This window comes from Nannobrachium achirus (genome assembly GCF_963921795.1).
Source record: "Nannobrachium achirus genome assembly, chromosome: 15".
In the NCBI taxonomy this organism is placed as follows: Eukaryota; Metazoa; Chordata; class Actinopteri; order Myctophiformes; family Myctophidae; genus Nannobrachium; species Nannobrachium achirus.
The window spans coordinates 51,652,614-51,675,869 of record NC_137822.1 but is presented as its reverse complement, the minus strand read 5'-3'; the positions used below and the strand labels follow the sequence as shown (position 1 = coordinate 51,675,869).

General features: G+C 42.3%; 1 protein-coding gene across 1 annotated transcript in view; it reads right to left on the bottom strand.

Moving 5' to 3' along the window:
- The window catches only part of LOC308300032 (limbic system-associated membrane protein-like), a gene marked incomplete at both ends in the record, with an annotated part of 209,104 nt that overhangs the window by 62,454 nt on the left and 123,394 nt on the right, over positions 1-23,256 (bottom strand). The window contains one exon of the mRNA XM_080743801.1: positions 19,473-19,598. Coding sequence (XP_080599927.1) covers positions 19,473-19,598 — 126 coding nt within the window. The remainder of the gene's footprint in view (positions 1-19,472; positions 19,599-23,256) is intronic.

Below are 23,256 nucleotides of genomic sequence, written 5' to 3'. Positions count from 1 at the left end.
TTGTGGAGAGATGATATACCATCTTTTTTTTAAATGCGGGTTGCGGGGCGGGTGGATTCGTTGATTTGTATATTGTTCTGCGGCGCGGGTGCGGGCGGGTTACGTTCCGTGCGGGCTGTGGGTCGTGCGGGTTGTGAAAAAAAACTCACCCACGCATCACTAGTATCCACAGTAAAGAAAAACCCTTCGTCCGTATAGTGTGAAAGGAGTTGCAGTGAGTTAAGTAACCTGAAGAGGCACCAGCATGTCCACAGTGGAGAAAAGGGGGGTATGGGGCTTGGGCTTCAACTCAACCGGGTAATTTTGGGTTGGGATGCAATTTTCAGACCTGTTGAAAACTATTCTAAAGCAGTGGTTCTAAACATTTTCATGTCAAGAACCGTCAAATTGACATGCATTCTGCAGACCCCCACCTGAAAATAGTTTCTGCCTGTGGAAGATTTTTCAATATTTATCAAAATGTTTAAAAAATATCCGATCTTCAAGCTCAAAATGAGCTGTGAGCTTGTTACGCTTTGTGAGCTTGTAGATCGGCTATTTTCAAACAAAGTTTAAAAAAGGGTAAAAGTGGTGAAAATGTTCCTCGTTTTACTGTGGACCCCCTGGAACTTCCTAAAGGACCCCTGGGGGTCCCCAAACCACACTTTGAGAACCACTGCTCTAAAGATAGATACAAATATTATATTGTGATTTAAATCATATATTATACAACAGTAGAATTGAAGAAACATGACAAATCTTCTTTAACCCTCTAAGGCCCGCATTAAGAAATACTTGAAATAAAAAATTGAAAAAAATCAGATGGTGTTGTAGGAGTCCTATTAAGAGGAAAATGTAATGTTTTTTTCAAAAAAATGTTTTTGTAAGATTTTATAGCCATAAATCATAAATCATAAATCATGCTCTAATTTACATATGGGGGATATTTTTCACAATAATAACATATGTACATGTTCTAGACATTCTAATGATCACCAAAAAAAATAGTACAGGCATTTTACTTATGTTTTTGTGAGGTATAGCTTCCATGAAAAAGTGAGATGTTGTTCGTCAAAACTCTGGAATTTCAGCGGGTGTGGCGGGTGTGAATGTCAGCCCCTGTGGGGGGTATTTATATGCAAATATTGTGGCCAATGGCATTGTAATACTAAACAATAGAATCCAATGGTGGTGTTTAGGTGGTAGGGGGAGCTAAAATAAAATGATTTAAACCTTTTTTTGGATAAAATACAAACGTTGTAATATTACAACCGTGGGCCTTAGAGGGTTAAAAACTGCTTAACAGGGTCTAAGAAGAGATGTATTCTTAAGAGCGTTGAACGTATTCGTAAGTTGGTGAATGCTCTTTACATTTCTGACTAATAAAGTATTCAATCAATCAATCAAAGTTCCACTCCCTATACTGTACAGGCACCTGACCAACTTGTACCTGTCGCTTATACAGCGACCAATCGTGTGGCCACACGGCCAATTGTGTTCTGTGTTCTGTGTAGCGCCTGGCCAAGCCGATGGGTTCGCAGAGGAACTTAACCCAAATCTCCCCTGTGCCACCCGGAAACATGAATATTCATATTGTCTCTGTCGGCCTCCTAACTCCATATTCTTTTTCCCCCCTTTTCTTCATAAATTAATGCCTTACTTGATCGTACTACAGCGTCACACAAAATTATCAAAAGTATCAGATATGATTTTCTTATTCTTTTATAGCAGGGGTAGGAAATAGATTTGGCCACGGGCCAATTTTTTCTAGATGGCAGGCCGCAACATACAATCAATGAAAGGAAAATGTAATTAACTAGAGGTTCGCGGGCCTTCGGCCCGCTCACATCTAGTTAAAAAAAAAAAAATGGAAAAAAAAAAAAAAAAAAAAAAAAAGTTAATAAAAAAAAAAAAAAATGGGGGGGAACTATTGTGGCGGAACTATTGTGCCGCAGCGCACGTTTCCGGTCGGACATATTTGACCGCCGGACGCACTTCCGGTTAGGAACTCTGTGTGCCACGTGATCAGTCCTAGCCAATTGGAGTGCTGCATTTGGTCTGTTGGTGACAAACAAATACCGCTGGCTGCAGTTTACAAATGTAATATAAGATTCATAATTAAACAATGTTACAGGAACTGCAAGACAGACTATAGATAGGTATATTGTGATACAGAGAGTGAACTGTAAACAAGTTTACCCCCGCTCCATTTGCAATTACATTTATGGACTGACCATGTATATTGGAGCCTATAATATTTATAATTGTAATGATTACATACTTTTATTGTGGGCTCGCTGAAAGGAGAGACCAGTATGTTATACCAAAACTTTATATGTCAAGTTTATTCTCCTCAAAATAATTACCGACTGTACAAAGGCAGGGCCCTTAGCCAATGAGGAGCAGCCAAAGGGTAGATCTTTGTGCCCATACATGGTGTTCCATGCGAGCCCACACTATTTCGTAGGAACAGTATTTCTTGTTTATTTAAAGGACAACTTTGTGGGTTGGAGGCTGACCAAATATCTCCAAAAAGCTAGCAACACCCAGAGGGACCGCACACAGAGATCTGGTAACACTGGCGGAACTTTATAATAAATAAATAATGAAGATAACATAGTGTTCTCGCCTTTCAGGCGAGCCCACAATTAGGGAAAATCTACGCCCGTGTGCGTGCGTGTGTGTCTGCCCTGACGTCTTCCAATGGGAAAACCCTTGGGAAAACACAGTGACATCATCCAATGGGAAAACCCTTGAACAAATAGAGAGTGACGTCATCAATCGGGTGATGACGTCATCATCAGCATAAAAGCAAATGAGGGACCAGCAGTCTTGGTGACGTCACCATCAATAAGTGTGACCTGATATAAACGTAAAGGGTGATGTCATAATATTGAGCCATTCAGTATATAAGGGCCATGAGAGGGGCCATCTATGCCCGCAGCATAGCATATGCTAGATGGGCATAGATGGGCATGAACGGGCATATGTCCGATAAGCTTGAGGATTGGTGGATTGATGAGCTTCACATGACACTTTGACCAGATTATAAGTGATTGGTCAGGTTTCAGTTACTATAAAACGGGAAAACCGGGCGCAAACCTCTAGTATTATAAACTCACCGAACGCGAGGATACATGTAGATACAAAATCACCAAACACAGTTTTCAAGGGTTCTCCCATTGGATGACGGAAGCAAGGACACACACAGGATACAAAATCACCGAACGCAGTGCTTGCATGCTACGCTGGTGCAAGTATATACCATACAACGTCAAATTCACTGAATCACAACTGTGTCTAGATGCAAATCGGTGTTGTTAGGAATGATGTCAACGGTTTGTGTTTTGTGTGACATCAGACCTGAGCTCTGGTCAACCTGAATAAGATGTGAAGCTTTTTTTAAACATGACATTTAGTCTGTGTGCGACCAAGATAAACAGTTTAAGGAGGGAGTATTCTGTGAGATTCAGAGAGGCAGGGATTGAGATATAGACAACTAGAGGGGGAGAAAGAGACTGACAGAGAATATATTAAAAACAAATCTTTCCAGCCTGCAAGAAGAGACAAGGAACGCCTTCTTTTCAAAGTCCAACTAGCAACTGACCATGAAAAAATCTTCCAAGAACGCAGACGTCTCCTGTTCTGGTTGTCCGGGTGCCTTCACGTCTCAGGTCCTCCTCCATGAAGACATGAAGGGGAGCCACAACAACCTCTACTGTCAAATGATGACAGATGGACAGCTCCCCTCATCTTCCTGGCAGACAATCACCAACTGTGTAACCAGCCAGCAACATGGAGACACAGACCAAACAAGATCTTGCGATGACTTCAACTCAGCCGGGAGAAGTAAAGACACATTTGATGACTTGCACAGGAAAGAAAACCTCATATGTGATAAGGGCTTCTTGAGGCATAAACACCAGCATGTCCACACCAAAGAAAAATATTTCCAGTGTAAACAGTGTGATAAGAGCTTCAGTAGGTTAGATAAACTGACGACACACCAGCGTATCCACACAGGAGAAAAACCCTTTGTGTGTAAACAGTGTGACAAGGGTTTCAGTGTGTTAGGTAACCTGAAGACACACCAGCGTATCCACCGTGGAGAAGAACCCTTTGTGTGTCAGCAGTGTGACAAGGGTTTCAGTCATTTGAGTAACCTGAAGACACATCAACGTATCCACACTGGAGAAAAACCCTTTGTGTGTCAGCAGTGTGACAAGGGTTTCAGTGTGTTAGGTGATCTGAAGATTCACCAGCGTGTCCACAGTGGAGAAAAACCCTTTGTGTGTAAACAGTGTGACAAGGGTTTCAGTCAGTTAGCAACTCTGAAGATACATCAGCGTATGCACAGTGGAGAAAAACCCTTTCTGTGTAAACAGTGTGACAAGGGTTTCAATGTATTAGGTAACCTGAAGAAGCACCAGCGTGTCCACACTGGAGAAAAACCATTTGTATGTAAAGAGTGTGAAAAGAGTTTCAGTGACTTAAGTAGCCTGAAGAGGCACCAGCGTGTCCACAGTGGAGAAAAGCCCTTCATCTGTAAACAGTGTGACAAGGGTTTCGGTGACTTAGGTCACCTGAAGACACACCAGCGTATCCACACTGGAGAAAAACCCTTTTTGTGTAAACAGTGCAACAAGGGTTTCAATCAGCAAGGTAGCCTGATGACACACCAGCGTATCCACAGTAGAGAAAAACCCTTCATCCATATAGTGTGAAAGGAGTTTCAGTGAGTTAAGTAACCTGAAGAGGCACCAGCGTGTCCACAGTGGAGAAAAGGGGGGTATGGGGCATGGGCTTCAACTCAACCGGGTAATTTTGGGTTGGGATGCAATTTTCAGACCTGTTGAAAACTATTCTAAAGCAGTGGTTCTAAACATTTTCATGTCAAGAACCCTCAAATTGACATGCATTCTGCAGACCCCCACCTGAAAATAGTTTCTGCCTGTGGAAGATTTTTCAATATTTATCAAAAAGGGAATGTGTGTGCTCACTTTGGCAGCGACCGGGCCAACGGCGACTGAGATTTGGCGCTCACAAACTGCGAGGACGCACGGACGGAGAGGAAAACATACTCTCCCCCATGCCTTCGGCTGGTGGAGACAAATATTACATTGTGATTTAAATCATATATTATACAACAGTAGAATTGAAGAAACATGACAAATCTTCTTTAAAAACTGCTTAACAGGGTCTAAGAAGAGATGTATTCGTAAGAGCGTTGAACGTATTCGTAACTTGGTGAATGCTCTTTACATTTCTGACTAATAAAGTATTCAATCAATCAATCAAAGTTCCACTCCCTATACTGTACAGGCACCTGACCAACTTGTACCTGTCGCTTATACAGTGACCAATCGTGTGGCCACACGGCCAATTGTCTGTGTTCTGTGTAGCGCCTGGCCAAGCCGATGGGTTCACAGAGGAACTTAACCCAAATCTCCCCTGTGCCACCCGGAAACATGAATATTCATATTGTCTCTGTCGGGCCTCCTAACTCCATATTCTTTTCCCCCCTTTTCTTCATAAATGAATGCCTTATTTGATCGTACTACAGCGTCACACAAAATTATCAAAAGTATCAGATATGATTTTCTTATTTTTTTATAGCAGGGGTAGGCAATAGATTTGGCCACGGGCCAATTTTTTTCTAGATGGCAGGCCGCAACATACAATCAATGAAAGGAAAATGTAATAATTCATAATTAAACAATGTTACAGGAACTGCAAGACAGACTATAGATAGGTATATTGTGATATAGAGAATGAACTGTAAACAAGTTTACCCCCTCTCCATTTGCAATTACATTTATGGACTGACCATGTATATTGGAGCCTATAATATTTATAATTGTAATGATTACATACTTTTATTGTGGGCTCGCTGAAAGGAGAGACCAGTATGTCTACCAAAACTTTATATGTCAAGTTTATTCTCCTCAAAATAATTACCGACTGTACAAAGGCAGGGCCCTTAGCCAATGAGGAGCAGCATTCTTGGTGACAACACCACCGACAAGTGCGACCTGACATAAATAACAACACGTGGGCTCAAGAAAAGTATGTTATATCAGTATGTTATACCATAGCTTTATAGACCAAGGTTATTCTCCTAACAAAAATTACAGACAGTACAAAGGCAGGGCCCTTAGCCAATGAGGAGCAGCCAAAGGGTAGATCTTTGTGCCCATACATGGTGTTCCATGCGAGCCCACACTGTTTCGTAGGAACAGTATTTCTTGTTTATTTAAAGGACAACTTTGTGGGTTGGAGGCTGACCAAATATCTCCAAAAAGCTAGCGACACCCAGAGGGACCGCACACAGAGATCTGGTAACACTGGCGGAACTTTATAATAAATAAATAATGAAGATAACATAGTGTTCTCGCCTTTCAGGCGAGCCCACAATTAGGGGGAAAAAATCTACGCCTGTGTGCGTGCGTGTGTGTCTGCCCTGACGTCTTCCAATGGGAAAACCCTTGGGAAAACACAGTGACATCATCCAATGGGAAAACCCTTGAACAAATAGAGAGTGACGTCATCAATCGGGAGATGACGTCATCATCAGCATAAAAGCAAATGAGGGACCAGCAGTCTTGGTGACGTCACCATCAATTAGTGTGACCTGATATAAACGTAAAGGGTGATGTCATAATATTGAGCCATACAGTATATAAGGGCCATGAGAGGGGCCATCTATGCCCGTAGCATAGCATATGCTAGATGGGCATAGATGGGCATGAACGGGCATATGTCCGATAAGCTTGAGGATTGGTGGATTGATGAGCTTCACATGACACCTTGACCAGACTATAAGTGGGCCAATTTCCACAATTGGTCAGGTTTCACTTACAATAAAATGGGAAAACCGGGTGCAAACCTCTAGTATTATAAAATCACCGAACGCGAGGATACATGTAGATACAAAATCACCAAACACAGTTTTCAAGGGTTCTCCCATTGGATGACGTAAGCGAGGACAGACAAAGGATACAAAATCACCGAACGCAGTACTTGCATGCTACGCTGGTGCAAGTAAATACCATACAACGCCAAATTCACTGAATCGCAACTGTGTCTAGATGCAAATCGGTGTTGTTAGGAATGATGTCAACGGTTTGTGTTTTGTGTGACATCAGACCAGCGCTCTGGTCAACCTGAATAAGATGTGAAGCTTGTTTTAAACATGACATTTAGTCTGTGTGTGACCAAGATAAACAGTTTAAGGAGGGGGTATTCTGTGAGATTCAGAGAGGCAGGGATTGAGATATAGACAACTAGAGGGGGAGAAAGAGACTGACAGAATATATTAAAAACAAATCTTTCCAGCCTGCAAGAAGAGACAAGGAACGCCTTCTTTTCACAGTCCAAATAGCAGCAGCGGTGACTGACCATGAGACAATCTTCCAAGAACGCAGACGTCTCCTGTTCTGATTTACCGGACGCCTTCACGTCTCAGGTCCTCCTCCGTGAAGACATGAAGGGGAGCCACTACAACCTCTACTGTCAAATGATGACAGATGGACAGCTCCCCTCATCTTGTCGGACAATCACCAACTGTGTAACCAGACAGAAAGAAGGAGACACAGACCAAACAAGATCTTGCGAGGACTTCAACTCAGCCGGGAGAAGTAAAGACACATTTGATGACTTGCACAGGAAAGAAAACCTCATGTGTGATAAGGGTTTCTTGAGGTATAAACACCAGGATGTCCACACCAAAGAAAAATATTTCCAGTGTAAACAGTGTGATAAGAGTTTCAGCGAATTAGCGACTCTGAACATACATCAACGTATCCACACGGGAGAAAAACCCTTTCTGTGTAAACAGTGTGACAAGGGTTTCAGTCAGTTAAGTAACCTGAAGACACACCAGCGTGTCCACAGTGGAGAAAAACCCTTTGTGTGTAAACAGTGTGACAAGGGTTTCAGTCATTTGAGTAACCTGAAGACACATCAACGTATCCACACTGGAGAAAAACCCTTTGTGTGTCAGCAGTGTGACAAGGGTTTCAGTGTGTTAGGTGATCTGAAGATTCACCAGCGTGTCCACAGTGGAGAAAAACCCTTTGTGTGTAAACAGTGTGACAAGGGTTTCAATGTGTTAGCAACTCTGAAGATACATCAGCGTATCCACACTGGAGAAAAACCCTTTCTGTGTAAACAGTGTGACAAGGGTTTCAGTGACTTAGGTAACCTGAACACACACCTGCGTTTCCACAGTGGTGAAAAACCCTTTGTGTGTAAACAGTGTGACAAGGGTTTCAATGTATTAGGTAACCTGAAGAAGCACCAGCGTGTCCACACTGGAGAAAAACCATTTGTATGTAAAGAGTGTGAAAAGAGTTTCAGTGACTTAAGTAATCTGAAGAGGCACCAGCGTGTCCACAGTGGAGAAAAGCCCTTCATCTGTAAACAGTGTGACAATGGTTTCGGTGACTTAGGTAACCTGAAGACACACCAGCGTATCCACACTGGAGAAAAACCCTTTGTGTGTAAACAGTGCAACAAGGGTTTCAATCAGCAAGGTAACCTGAAGATACACCAGCGTATCCACAGTAAAGAAAAACCCTTCGTCCGTATAGTGTGAAAGGAGTTTCAGTGAGTTAAGTAACCTGAAGAGGCACCAGCGTGTCCACAGTGGAGAAAAGGGGGGTATGGGGCTTGGGCTTCAACTCAACCGGGTCATTTTGGGTTGGGAAGCAATGTTCAGACCTGTTGAAAACTATTCTAAAGCAGTGGTTCTAAACATTTTCATGTCAAGAACCCTCAAATTGACATGCATTCTGCAGACCCCCACCTGAAAATAGTTTCTGCCTGTGGAAGATTTTTCAATATTTATTAAAATGCTTAAAAAATATCCGATCTTCAAGCTCAAAATGAGCTGTGAGCTTGTTACGCTTTGTGAGCTTGTAGATCAGCTATTTTCAAACAAAGTTTAAAACAGGGTTAAAGTGGTGAAAATGTTCCTCGTTTTACCGTGGACCCCCTGGAACTTCCTAAAGGACCCCTGGGGATCCCCAAACCACACTTTGAGAACCACTGCTCTAAAGATAGATACAAATATTACATTGTGATTTAAATCATATTATACAACAGTAGAATTGAAGAAACATGACAAATCTTCTTTAAAAACTTCTTAACAGGGTCTAAGAAGAGATGTATTCGTAAGAGCGTTGAACGTATTCGTAACTTGGTGAATGCTCTTTACATTTCTGACTAATAAAGTATTCAATCAATCAATCAAAGTTCCACTCCCTATACAGTACAGGCACCTGACCAACTTGTACCTGTCGCTTATACAGCGACCAATCGTGTGGCCACACGGCCAATTGTCTGTGTTCTGTGTAGCGCCTGGCCAAGCCGATGGGTTCACAGAGGAACTTAACCCAAATCTCCCCTGTGCCACCCGGAAACATGAATATTCATATTGTCTCTGTCGGGCCTCCTAACTCCATATTCTTTTCCCCCCTTTTCTTCATAAATGAATGGCTTATTTGATCGTACTACAGCGTCACACAAAAGTATCAGATATGATTTTCTTATTCTTTTATAGCAGGGGAAGGCAATAGATTTGGCCACGGGCCAATTTTTTTCTAGATGGCAGGCCGCAACATACAATCAATGAAAGGAAAATGTAATTAATTCATAATTAAACAATGTTACAGGAACTGCAAGACAGACTATAGATAGGTATATTGTGATACAGAGAATGAACTGTAAACAAGTTTACCCCCTCTCCATTTGCAATTACATTTATGGACTGACCATGTATATTGGAGCCTATAATATTTATAATTGTAATGATTACATACTTTTATTGTGGGCTCGCTGAAAGGAGAGACCAGTATGTTATACCAAAACTTTATATGTCAAGTTTATTCTCCTCAAAATAATTACCGACTGTACAAAGGCAGGGCCCTTAGCCAATGAGGAGCAGCATTCTTGGTGACAACACCACCGACAAGTGCGACCTGACATAAATAACAACACGTGGGCTCAAGAAAAGTATGTTATACCAGTATGTTATACCATAGCTTTATAGACCAAGGTTATTCTCCTAACAAAAATTACAGACAGTACAAAGGCAGGGCCCTTAGCCAATGAGCAGCAGCCAAAGGGTAGATCTTTGTGCCCATACATGGTGTTCAATGCGAGCCCACACTGTTTCGTAGGAACAGTATTTCTTGTTTATTTAAAGGACAACTTTGTGGGTTGGAGGCTGACCAAATATCTCCAAAAAGCTAGCGACACCCAGAGGGACCGCACACAGAGATCTGGTAATACTGGCGGAACTTTATAATAAATAAATAATGAAGATAGCGTAGTGTTCTCGCCTTTCAGGCGAGCCCACAATTAGGGGGAAAATCTACGCCTGTGTGCGTGCGTGTGTGTCTGCCCTGACTTCTTCCAATGGGAAAACCCTTGGGAAAACACAGTGACATCATCCAATGGGAAAACCCTTGAACAAATAGAGAGTGGCGTCATCAATCGGGAGATGACGTCATCATCAGCATAAAAGCAAATGAGGGACCAGCAGTCTTGGTGACATCACCATCAATAAGTGTGACCTGATATAAACGTAAAGGGTGATATCATAATATTGAGCCATTCAGTATATAAGGGCCATGAGAGGGGCCATCTATGCCCGCAGCATAGCATATGCTAGATGGGCATAGATGGGCATGAACGGGCATATGTCCGATAAGCTTGAGGATTGGTGGATTGATGAGCTTCACCTGACACTTTGACCAGACTATAAGTGATTGGTCAGGTTTCAGTTACTATAAAACGGGAAAACCGGGCGCAAACCTCTAGTATTATAAACTCACCGAACGCGAGGATACATGTAGATACAAAATCACCAAACACAGTTTGGATGACGTAAGCGAGGACACACACAGGATACTAAATCACCGAACGCAGTACTTGCATGCTACGCTGGTGCAAGTAAATACCATACAACGCCAAATTCACTGAATCGCAACTGTGTCTAGATGCAAATCGGTGTTGTTAGGAATGATGTCAACGGTTTGTGTTTTGTGTGACATCAGACCAGCGCTCTGGTCAACCTGAATAAGATGTGAAGCTTTTTTTAAACATGACATTTAGTCTGTGTGTGACCAAGATAAACAGTTTAAGGAGGGAGTTTTCTGTGGGATTCAGAGAGGCAGGGATTGAGATATAGACAACTAGAGGGGGAGAAAGAGACTGACAGAGAATATATTAAAAACAAATCTTTCCAGCCTGCAAGAAGAGACAAGGAACGCATTCTTTTCACAATCAAAATAGCAGCAGCGGTGACTGACCATGAAAAAATCTTCCAAGAACGCAGACGTCTCCTGTTCTGGTTGTCCGGGTGCCTTCACGTCTCAGGTCCTCCTCCATGAAGACATGAAGGGGAGCCACAACAACCTCTACTGTCACATGATGACAGAGGGACAGCTCCCCTCATCTTCCTGTCGGACAATCTCCAGCTGTGTAACCAGCCAGAAACAAGGAGACACAGACCAAACAAGATCTTGCGAGGACTTCAACTCAGCCGGGAGAAGTAAAGACACATTTGATGACTTGAACAGGAAAGAAAACCTCATGTGTGATAAGAGTTTCTTGAGGTATAAACACCAGCATGTCCACACCAAAGAAAAATATTTCCAGTGTAAACAGTGTGATAAGAGTTTCAGTAGGTTAGATAAACTGACGACACACCAGCGTATCCATACAGGAGAAAAACCCTTTGTGTGTAAACAGTGTGACAAGGGTTTCAGTCAAATTAGTAACTTGAAGACACACCAGCGTATCCACCGTGGAGAAAAACCCTTTGTGTGTCAACAGTGTGACAAGGGTTTCAGTGTGTTAGCGACTCTGAACATACATCAACGTATCCACACTGGAGAAAAACCCTTTCTGTGTAAACAGTGTGACAAGGGTTTCAGTCAGTTAGGTGACCTGAAGACACACCAGCGTGTCCACAGTGGAGAAAAACCCTTTGTGTGTAAACAGTGTGACAAGGGTTTCAATGTGTTAGCAACTCTGAAGATACATCTTCGTATCCACACTGGAGAAAAACCCTTTCTGTGTAAACAGTGTGACAAGGGTTTCAATGTATTAGGTAACCTGAAGAAGCACCAGCGTGTCCACACTGGAGAAAAACCATTTGTATGTAAAGAGTGTGAAAAGAGTTTCAGTGACTTAAGTAGCCTGAAGAGGCACCAGCGTGTCCACAGTGGAGAAAAACCCTTTGTGTGTAAACAGTGCAACAAGGGTTTCAATCAGCAAGGTAACCTGATGACACACCAGCGTATCCACAGTAGAGAAAAACCCTTCATCCATATAGTGTGAAAAGAGTTTCAGTGAGTTAAGTAACCTGAAGAGGCACCAGCGTGTCCACAGTGCAGAAAAGAGGGGTATGGGGCTTGGGCTTCAACTCAACCGGGTCATTTTGGGAAGCAATTTTCAGACCTGTTGAAAACTATTCTAAAGCAGTGGTTCTAAACATTTTCATGTCAAGAACCCTCAAATTGACATGCATTCTGCAGACCCCCACCTGAAAATAGTTTCTGCCTGTGGAAGATTTTTCAATATTTATCAAAATGTTTAAAAAATATCCGATCTTCAAGCTCAAAATGAGCTGTGAGCTTGTTACACTTTGAGAGCTTGTAGATCGTCTATTTTCAAACAAAGTTTAAAAAAGGGTAAAAGTGGTGAAAATGTTCCTCGTTTTACTGTGGACCCCCTGGAACTTCCTAAAGGACCCCTGGGGGTCCCCAAACCACACTTTGAGAACCACTGCTCTAAAGATAGATACAAATATTATTGTGATTTAAATCATATTATTATACAACTGTATAATTGAAGAAACATGCCAAATCTTCTTTAAAAACTGCTTAACAGGGTCTAAGAAGAAATGTATTCGTAAGAGCGTTGAACGTATTCGTAAGTTGGTGAATGCTCTTTACATTTCTGACTAATAAAGTATTCAATCAATCAATCAATCAAAGTTCCACTCCCTATACTGTACAGCAGGGGTCCTCAAATACAAATCTTGAAGGTCCACAAATATTCTTTTGAAACAGGTCTGGGTCCGGGGAAAAAATAAAACATATATATATATATATATATATATATATATATATATATATATATATATATATATATATATATATTTGCAATTTTTATTTTGTCGGTCAATCTTAAATAGTATAGTAGGCTAAGATACAAAAAAGTACCAACCAGGGGTTGACACTATGGTCTCAGAGGCACTTGTCCGCCTGGAAAGTACAGGTCATGTTCTACTTGCCCTCAGGTCATGGCCACTTGCCCTCATTATTGTTCATCTTACATAATTAGGGATCCCTTTCTTAATTTTTTTTACAATGAGTATTGTTTTTTTTGTTTTTTTGTAGTTTGTTGATGCAGTAACGGTCTTTTCCTGTTTCTTTCTTTATTAAAAGGGTCCTTAAATTATGACTTCACTGTCATCTGGGCTGGGGACTCCTCCAAAATCATTTGGGGGCCTTACTTGATTGAAGAGAAACAACCCATTAAAGCAGGGAGAACAGAATGTTCAACGTGGAGCAGAGATATGGAGCAGAGATATTTTGCGCTGGTGCTCTGGTTTCTTTTAACAAACTGGGATAATCTTCGAATCATTTATGCTTGTGTCGCAACGTGAATATCGATATGAAAACAAGGTGTCGCGCGTCAGACTGTCAGAGACGAAGCGTGCGGATCGCTGCATATCCATGCAGAAAGAGAGGCAGCCGTCACGAGCCGTCGGGCCGTGGCACGTTGCAACAAACTCTGGAGATAAGATTACAATCCTGCAAACGTATTCACGTTGATGATGTTTTGCGTGAATGAAACCCCACTGATTTACTGATTTATAACTAGTTGCGTTGTTGGTGGCTGAAGCTACTGCTGCTGCTGCTGCTGCAGCGCGTCGTTGTGTAAACTTCCGCGGTCTGTGCTCGTTGTCATAGAGATGACAGCCCATAATAGTCTGTTGCCAAGCATCAGCCAATCAGCGTGTTGTCTCTCTCTCTCTCTCTCTCTCTCTCTCTCTCTCTCACACACACAGTCACACACTCTCAGCGCATGCAATGAAAGTGAATGAATACAACGAGAAGTGGAAACAAAAACGTGGAGATTTTTTTTTACTATAATTCGTCCTGGGTCCGGTCGGCGGTGCCTCGCGGTCCGGACCTGGACCGCGGTCCGCCTATTGAGGACCCCTGCTGTACAGGCACCTGACCAACTTGTACCTGTCGCTTATACAGCGACCAATCGTGTGGCCACACGGCCAATTGTGTTCTGTGTTCTGTGTAGCGCCTGGCCAAGCCGATGGGTTCACAGAGGAACTTAACCCAAATCTCCCCTGTGCCGCCTGGAAACATGAATATTCATATTGTCTCTGTCGGGCCTCCTAAATCCATATTATTTTTTCCCCCTTTTTGAAGCGGTGAAAGCCGCTTCCAAGGAGTGGCTTTTTGTGTCCCGTTCATGTCCATATATGGTCATTTCAGTCCAGAATGAACAGGTTTTATCTGTCCCGTACATGTGTGTCCCGTGTGTGTCCCGTTCATGTCCATATATGGTCATTTCAGTCCAGAATGAACAGGTTTTTATCTGTCCCGTACATCCAGAATATGTGTGTAACGTCCGTCCCGGTCTGATGATTGGATGATTAAAAATGTCCAATGAGACCATACTTTGAGGATTGGTCAAGCTTCACATGACAATTCGGCCCTCCAGATGAAATCATTCATTCATTCAGAATTGAAAGAATGTATAGATCACAGAGTTCATAGCTCTAGAACACATATAATAAAAGTTCACCGCTTCACTTCGAACCGAGGTTTGATTCTTTTCATAAATGAATGCCTTACATGATCGTACCACAGCGTCACACAACATTATCAAAAGTAGCAGATATGCTAGCTTGAAACGTGGTGCGAAGCGTTGCGGTTTGAGCTTGTTATTATGATTATAGAGATTTGCGCGCCTTCCGCCTGTCCCTGTTGACATTTTCCTCCGTGCTTCCTGAGACATGTCTGGGACATGCAGCTGACTCTTTTTCCCCAGAGGATTTCTTCGGAAATTCGGATTGTGAGATAATTTCCTGATTTTCTTATTCTTTTATAGCAGGGGTAGGCAATAGATTTGGCCACGGGCCAATATTTTCTAGATGGCAGGCCGCAACATACAATCAATGAAAGGAAATTTTAATTAATTCATAATTAAACAATGTTACAGGAACTGCAAGACAGACTATAGATAGGTATATTGTGATACAGAGAATGAACTGTAAACAAGTTTACCCCCGCTCCGTTTGCAATTACATTTATGGACTGACCATGTATATTGGAGCCTATAATAATATTTATTTATAATTGTAATGATTACATACTTTTATTGTGGGCTCGCTGAAAGGCGAGACGAGTATGTTATACCAAAACTTTATACGTAAAGTTTATTCTCCTCAAAATAATTACCGGCTGTACAAAGGCAGAGCCCTTAGCCAATGAGGAGCAGCATTCTTGGTGACATCACCACCGACAAATGCGACCTGACATAAATAACAACACGTGGGCTCAAGAAAAGTATGTTATATCAGTATGTTATACCATAGCTTTATAGACCAAGGTTATTTTCCTAAAAAAACAAAAATGACCGAGGGCAGGGCCCTTAGCCAATGAGGAGCAGCCAAAGGGTAGATCTTTGCGCACATACATGGTGTTCCATGTGAGCCCACACTGTTTCGTAGGAACAGTATTTCTTGTTTATTTAAAGGACAACTTTGTGGGTTGGAGGCTGACCAAAATATCCAAAAAGTTAGTGACACCCAGAGGGACCGCACACAACGATCTGGTAACACTGGCGGAACTTTATAATAAATAAATAATGAAGATAACATAGTGTTCTCGCCTTTCAGGCGAGCCCACAATTAGGGAAAATCTACGCCTGTGTGCGTGCGTGTGTGTCTGCGCTGACGTCATCCAATGGGAAAACCCTTCGGAAAACACAGTGACATCATCCAATGGGAAAACCCTTGAACAAATAGAGTCATCAATCAGGTGATGACGTCATCATCCCCATGAAAGCAAATGAGGGACCAGCAGTCTTGGTGATGTCACCATCAATAAGTGTGACCTGATATAAACGTAAAGGGTGATGTCATAATATTGAGCCATACAGTATAAGGGCCATGAGAGGGGCTGTCTATGCCCGTAGCATAGCATATGCTAGATGGGCATAGATGGGCATAAACGGGCATATGTCCGATAAGCTTGAGGATTGGTGGATTGATGAGCTTCACATGACACTTTGACCAGACTATAAGTGATTGGTCAGGTTTCACTTACTATAAAACGGGAAATCCGGGCGCAAACCTCTAGTATTATGAAATCACCGAACGTGAGGATACATCTAGATACAAAATCACCAAACGCAGTTTTCAAGGGTTTTCCCATTGGATGACGTAAGCGAGGACACACACTGGATACTAAATCACCGAATGCAGTACTTGTGTGCTACGCTGGCACAAGTAAATACCATACAACACCAAATGCACTGAATCGCAACTGTGTCTATGCAAATCAGTGTTGTTAGGAATGATGTCAAAGGTTTGTGTTTTGTGTGACATCAGACCAGAGCTCTGGTCAACCTGAATAAGATGTGAAGTGTTCTTTTAAACATGACATTTAGTCTGTGTATGCCCAAGATAAATTGTTTAAGAAGGGAGTGTTCTGTGAGAGTCAGAGAGGCAGGGATTGAGATATAGACAACTAGAGGGGGGGAAAGAGACTGACATAAAATATATTAAAGACAAATCTTTCCAGCCTGCAAGAAGGGACAAGGAACGCTTTCTTTTCACAGTCCAAATAGCAGCAGTGGTGACCATGGGCCAAACTTCCAAGAACTCAGACGTCTCCTGTTCCCCTGAGTGTCCAGGCGCCTTCATGTCTCAGGTCCTCCTCCATGAAGGCATGAAGGGGAGCCACAACAACCTCTACTGTCAAATGATGACAGAGGGACAGCTCCCCTTATCTTCCTGGCAGACAATCACCAACTGTGTAACCAGCCAGAAACGAGGAGACACAGACCTACGAAGATCTTGCGAGGACTTCAACTCAGCCGGGAGAAGTAAAGACACATTTGATGACTTGCACAGGAAAGAAAACCTCATGTGTGATAAGGTTTTCTTGAGGAATAAACACCAGCATGTCCACACCAAAGAAACATATTTCCAGTGTAAACAGTGTGATAAGAGTTTCAGTAGGTTAGATAAACTGACGACACACCAGCGTATCGACACAGGAAAAAAGCCTTTCCACTGTGAACAATGTAACAAGGGTTTCAGTCTGCTACGTAACCTGATGAGACACCAGCGCATTCACACTGGAGAAAAAGCCTTTGTGTGTAAACAGTGTGACAAGGGTTTCAGTGACTTAGGTAACCTGAAGAGGCACCAGCGTGTCCACAGTGGAGAAAAACCCTTTGTGTGTAAACAGTGTGACAAGGGTTTCAGTGACTTAGGTAACCTGAAGAGGCACCAGCGTGTCCACAGTGGAGAAAAAGCCTTTGTGTGTAAACAGTGTGACAAGGGTTTCAATGACTTAGGTAACCTGAAGAGGCACCAGCGTGTCCACAGTGGGGAAAAACCCTTTGTATGTAAAGAGTGTGAAAAGAGTTTCAGTGACTTAAAGTTGTACCATGTAACTTTTTTTATAAAACAAATCTTAAAATTGTCCTAACTGTTAAATCGCTAAAGTTTTAAAACACCCACTCCGTTATTTTCAGCTTCTGAAGCCTTCTCTTTATATGTTTTCTTCTTAGCAGTGACAGGGGCGGGATTTCGCGCCAAAATGACGTAATCTGCATCATCTGTATACGTTGTGTATACGTTGCCCAATCACATCGCCGATCATGCACACATGGTACACTACCGGCCAATCACAGCTTATCTGCTCTGGTCTCCAGGAAGCGCCTCCGCTTGGCTACAGTGTTTACCATGGTGAAGGATTTTAACCTCTTAATCCACAAATCCTGGCCAGAAAATTACATTCTACCATGCGTTCTACCCCTCCACGGATTACTATCGGTCGCGGTGGTTTGCTGGCGCCGCTCCGGTGGTCCGCGGCGGTGGTCCGCGACGACTCCGGCCGAAAAACGGCTTCAACTCAACCGGGTCATTTTGGGTTGGGATACAATTTTCAGACCTGTTGAAAACTATTCTAAAGCTGTGGTTCTAAACATTTTCATGTCAAGAACCCGCAAATTGACATGCATTCTGCAGACCCCCACCTGAAAATATTTTCTGCCTGGGAAGATTTTTCAAGATTTATCAAAATGTTTAAAAAATATCCGATCTACAAGCTCAAAATGGGCTGTAATGGTAACGCTTTGTGAGCTTGTAGATCGGCTATTTTCAAACAAAGTTTAAAACAGAGTTAGAGTGGTAAAACTGTTCCTCGTTTTACTGTGGACCCCTGGAACTTCCCAAAGGACCCCTGGGGGTCCCCAAACGAGAACCACTGCTCTAAAGATAGATACAAATATTATTGTGATTTAAATCATATATTATACAACTGTAGAATTGAAGAAACATGCCAAATCTTCTTTAAAAATCACACCCAATGTGAAGTGAGTTTTGGTTGTGCTTGCATAACGTCTTCAATTGGTAATTGGTGTTGTAATACAGGCTACAACGCTACAATGGCAAAACACTGAGGAAAACACATTTCTATGGCAAAGGGCTGAGAAAAAGTGGCTACAGATAGGTCTAGAATTGTGTAATATGATGTAATATGATGTAATATGGCTACGCACACACATATTGCTATGGCAAAACGCTGAGGAAAACACATTGCTATGGCAAAACGCTGAGGAAAAGTGGCTACAGATAGTGGCTACAGATAATTTGTGATGTAATATGGCTACGCACACACACATATTGCTATGGCAAAACGCTGAGGAAAACACATTGCTATGGCAAAACGCTAAGGAAAAGTGGCTACAGATAGGTCTAGGATTTTGTAATATGATGTAATATGGCTACGCACACACACATATTGCTATGGCAAAACGCTGAGGAAAAGTGGCTACAGATAGGTCTAGGATTTTGTAATATGATGTAATAAGGCCACGCACACACACATATTGCTATGGCAAAGCGCTGAGGAAAACACATTGCTATGGCAAAACGCTGAGGAAAAGTGGCTACAGACACACGCACAGCCACTTACCGGTATAGGAGCGGTTTACCACCGCTCAAAAACTGCTTAACAGGGTCTAAGAAGAAATGTATTCGTAAGAACGTTGAACGTATTCGTAAGTTGGTGAATCAGGCACAATATTGGCAGAACAAGTATTAAGAGCCCCCCCCCCCCCCCCCCCCCCCTGAACTCATGATGACTACCTGAGCAGCCATCAGCTCGGTGAAGCCGAAACAGAATTCCCCCCGTGTGGGGGAAATGAACCCTTACCCGAGGGGTTGAGTAGTCTCCAGGTGATGGCAGGGTCTGGTCTGCCGCTGGCCAGACAGCTGAGTGTCACGTTACTGCCCTCGTTCACGTTGATGTCCTCTGACACTTTGTAGATGTTGGCTGGAACTGGAGGGACGAGGAGACAAAAAGATCATTTAGGAGCGTAATGAATACAGAATGTCATCATTTAGTGTTTTAGTGTTGGGGAGGCTAGCCTACTTTGAAAGCGTACGTAGCTTGTAAAGCTACAAAGCTTCAAGGGTTCAACTACAAAGAGTTACTTGCGCCAGCAGAACGCAAGTACTGCGATCGGTGTTTCTGTCGCGTCCTCTGTTTGTGTTTACACCCGTAGCCAACCAGGTACTAGCATTCATGGTGACATCACCATCAACAGCCAATGAGGGAATAGTATTCGTGGCGACGTCACCAACAACAAGTGCGACCCAAGCCCCCACAACGGCTTGTAATAAATATTGAAGCAGCCGGCCCCTATACTGGCCAAAGCTGGAACAGCAGGCAGGGGGAACTACATGCACGAGCATAAGAGCGTGCCGCTGGGGTCTACAGTAGGGTTCAATGGACGCAGAGTGACGTTTGTGACGTAATTACGTCTCAACGTAACACATTTTGGCACATGTGGATGTGCCAATTTCCCCCACAATGCACCTGGATTCATCCACAATACATTTTTTTTATACTCCATGGTGCAACCTCATATATAGATAACAAGGCGCAAGTTGGCACCTCAACAGAGTGCCAACTTGCCCACCCTCATACATAGTAGAGAGAGCACCGAACAACACCGATTGCGGTACCTGCACACTCTACTGGTGCATAAGTAGGCCATACAGTACATGGCCACGACACGAGTGCACAAGAAGCAAGTTGTCACCTCAACAGAGTGCAGTCTAGTTCACCATGGCAGTCAGGGATGCACCATCGGTATTGGCCAGATATCCGTATTGGCCAATATTTGCAGTTTTTGGTCAATATCGGTATCAGCAAATAAAGCTAACCGATTAACCGATGACAGTAGCTGAGATGCATCTGTTGTTTATAAGCATACATTTTGCACTTGTTATGTTGGTGTAGTCGTTATCTGCAGTCTACCAAGCTGTAGATTCTGAACAGTTATTTCTTCTAATGTACTTGTTCCCCTGGCACAATGGGGGGAAATAAATATGTAAACAAATGTCGGCATCAGTATCAGTTATCAGCTCAATTGTTATTGTAAACCTCGGTATCGGCCAATAATTTCCATATGCCATCCCTAATGGCTGTAGCTTGATCATTCACGCTACAATTCTACCCCTGGAGAAAAAATCTTTTTTCTTTTTTCCTTTTTCAGGTGAATATGAAACAAAATATAATATCTTTAAAAATTATAAAGCAATGTCATTTTCTTAGAATGATAGAACAGTGGCATCAGTTCAGCAAAAGCTAAGGTATGGCAAAGATGGGAGTCCTCATGGATAAGATGCATTACATTTTGTATAACACGGTTATATTGTGAAAATAGCAGATCTACATGCTCACAACGCCTCGCACTGTGAGGCGTTGTGAGCATGTAGATCGGCTATTTTCACAATGTATGAAAAAAAAAAAAATCTGTTTTTTTACACAGGTTTCTACGGTTTCTTGGGCTGGATATGGCAGCCTGGAACAGTTGTTCAAGTGCAGCTAAACTTGGCATGTTAGTAAATGTGCCACAATTAACACAAATGCATTGCACCTGTGCAGCTGACCTGCGGAACCTGGGAATATAAACCATTTTGTCAAGATGGGGAGAATATAATTATAATACCTTGTTAAAGTGACCGTTTTGTTACATTTTGCATTTGTAGTTATTTTACTGTAATTTAACAACATAATAACCCGCACAGATAGACAAAGAGACATTCGTGGATTTATATTTAAAAGTAACTTTTATTTTCCCCCCTGGACCCAGGGTATGGCAGCTGCATACCCCTGCCATACCCAATTGATGCCCCTGTGATAGAATCATAGAATGAGCACACCTGGAGATTACATGTAAATGCTTTTTTGAATCATATATTCATTTGTGTCTCAAAAGATTATTAATTTAAAAAATGTCTGCCTCTAGTCTAGAGGTATAAAAAGTCCTTAAATTGTCACTTTAGAAATGTCCATATACCCTCTATACACTTATATTTTATGTTGGTTTGTTTACTGTTGAGTGAGAAAACAATACAATAATTTGTGGACCCACAGGTTGAGAACTACTGTTATTAGCTTAAGCTTAAAAAGCATTTCTCTTATTTAATTTTCAAAATTGCATTTTCATTTTAATATTGTCCACTATTCGGGGGCACGGTGGTGCAGTGGTTAGCGCTTCGCCTCACAGCTAGAAGGTCCTGGGTTCGATTCCCGCCGGGGGACGCTGTGGGTGCTGGGGGCGTGTTTCTCCCTCCGCGTCATCAGCGCCCACACCCTAGGTGGGGTTGGCGATAGGGCCTTTCTGTGTGGAGTTTGCATGTTCTCCCCGTGTCTCCTAGGGTTGATACCCTCACAAAAACATGCAGTAATCCTGGTCTCAATAATGCCTCTCAATAATGCCTCCCCCTGGCCAGCCGGGGTGCTTGATGGAGGGGAAAGGAACTGGTTGGAATAACGTGTTCCTTCCACGCGCTACGTCCATCCCGGGGAAATCCCCCCTGTCAGGTGAAAAGAAACAACTTGGACTACTCATGCATTGAAGGAAGCATGATGTAACCCAGGCTTGAAATGACCATGCCTGGATTTAAAATGGAGAAAATAGAAAATGGGATGAATAAATAAGTTGATTTACAAGGTGCTAAAACGACCTAAAAGTGGTTTTGATTTAATACTTTTAAGTCATACTGATATACCTTGATCTATTGCTATACAAGTTGTTAAAATATGAAGAACAAGCTGAATACATGGAAGGAAAAAAAGTTGAAAAACAAACAAACAGGGTGTCTTGTAGGAGTCAGTAAAGGTTAAAATTACCTGGCTCTGTGATTGCCACCCTAAGTGGCCAATCACTGAGCTCTGAGCCTCTTATGCCCAGCCCTTTTAGTGATGCACTTCCTGTCCTATATAAGCAGAGAACTTCCTGTTCCTGCCAGAACCACATTGCTGCATCTGAAACACAGAGAAACAATCTTTTGCCATCTGCTTGGTAAGAATGAGAAATAACCTTCCAATTCGAAACATCCACATTTCTAACGTTGTTAGACAACTCCTGATGTGAATATTGTGTCATTTTAACTTTGTAGAGCAGTGTGAGACCAAGTTGTTGCAATTCACCGTCCACCAGGTGAATCTGCATTCTGTGCCTTGATTGCTTTGATCATCGGTGAGTGAAATAATGTGACTGTATGGTTGATTTAAGAAACTGATGCTGATGTTTATGATGTATTAGCCACATAAGGTTGGCAGAATTTATTTTGTGCGCATGTTACATGCTGAAAGCACTGATTATTGCATTGTTTGTTACTGAAGAAGTGTGTATTTTGGGTTCTGTGTTTGAGGAGGTAATTAGTGCAATCTCTCACCTGTTGCTAGCCAGGGAGAGATGTTTGAGCCATTAATATCCCCAAGTACTGCACAAAAACACTGATTTTGATACTTTTATGCACTTTAATGCAATTTACCCCAATTTATTGTGAATATTAAAGGAGCATTTCATAGAATTATTCTTTTGGTTAAAAAGGAAGACAATTCATTGAATATGGATTGTTTGAAAGATTTTGAAGAGAATATAAGCGCTTTAGATATTTTTGATGTTTTCAGTGTACTT